This window comes from Eimeria tenella, genomic scaffold, assembly GCF_000499545.2.
Source record: "Eimeria tenella Houghton genomic scaffold, Eth_scaff2329, whole genome shotgun sequence".
Taxonomy (NCBI): Eukaryota; Apicomplexa; class Conoidasida; order Eucoccidiorida; family Eimeriidae; genus Eimeria; species Eimeria tenella.
In genome coordinates this window covers 2,364-3,573 of record NW_013542189.1, presented here as the reverse complement: position 1 = coordinate 3,573, position 1,210 = coordinate 2,364, and the positions used below count along the sequence as shown (strand labels likewise).

General features: G+C 51.2%; 1 protein-coding gene across 1 annotated transcript; it reads left to right on the top strand.

The window, feature by feature from the left end:
- Nucleotides 1-33: 33 nt before the first annotated feature.
- Nucleotides 34-732, top strand: ETH_00034030 (uncharacterized protein; the record flags this gene model as incomplete). The annotated part of the gene is made up of 1 exon (XM_013374871.1): nt 34-732. The coding sequence occupies one exon, from the start codon at nt 34-36 to the stop codon at nt 730-732; it is 699 nt and encodes a 232-aa protein (XP_013230325.1).
- Between the last annotated feature and the right edge of the window lie 478 nt (nt 733-1,210).

Here is a 1,210-nt window from a genome sequence, read left to right as displayed (position 1 = left end):
GCAGCAGCTGCTGCTGCTGCGGCAGCAGCTGCCATGTTTGTGCAGCGGCGCCACTTCGTTGCTGTGGTGTCGGCAGCAAACTCCAGGGTCTCTGCTGCTATAGCAGCAGCAGCTGTTGCTGCTGCTGCTGCTGAATCAAGATTTGCCTCGGCCTTCCATCGCCGCTTCGCAAGTAGCAGCAGCAGCAGCGACAGCAGCAGCAGCAACAGCGGCAGCAGCAGCAGCAGCAGCACGAACAAGGCTACTTGTGCGTGTGGGTTGCAGCCTGCTGCTCCTGTTGCTGCTGCTGCTGCTGCTGCTGCTGGCTTCTGCGGGTTTAAGGGCAGCGGCGTGAAGTGGGGGGAAATAGAATTCCTCAGCAGCAGAAGCAGCAAACCGGGGGGGCAGAGCAGCAACTGCAGCAGCAGCAAAGTGCAGCTGCGGCTCGAAATAAGGAAGCAGTCGTGGCTGTGTCTGCTGCTGCAGCAGCTGCTGCTGCAGCAGCAAAAGCACACCGTCACAGCAGCAGGGGTGCTGCTGCTGCACTGCCAAGACACCGCGTCGCAGCAGCAGAACAAAGCCAGGGTCAAGCAGCAGCTGCTGCTTCTGCTGCAGCAGCTGCTGCAGCAGCAGCAGCAGAAGCAGCAGCACATCCCCATCGAGCAAAGAAAAACTATTCAAGAAAAAAGAGAAAGAAGAAATAAACTCTTCGAAGAAAAAAGGAGAAACGCTTACCACAGAAAATGGTTCTAAACCCTAAACCCTAAACCCTAAACCCTAAACCCTAAGCAGGCAAGACCGGCTCCGGGCGCCAGCGCCTCGCTGCAAAACCCTAAACCCTAAACCCTAGAGCGGCGAAAGCTCTTTGCTTCCAGACGTCATTAACCCCAATCGACGCACAATAAAGGACGTCTAGGGTTTAGGGTTTAGTGAGTGGGACGTCTAGGGTTTAGGGTTTAGGGTTTAGTGAGTGGGAACAAAGAGCCTCCAAGTCCCACCTCTAACTCCCCATTCCTGAAGCAACTCTTTACTTTTATTTGTTTATTTACTTCTAAATAATTTATTATTTATTTATTTATTTACTATTTATTTATTTATTTATTTGTTAATTTATTTATTTATAATTATATATTATGTTCATTTGAGTTAAGGGGAGACCGACAGAAGTTCAAACCGAGAAAACGGCAGACACACCATGCCGCAGCTGCAGCTGCTGCTGCTGCTGCTGCTA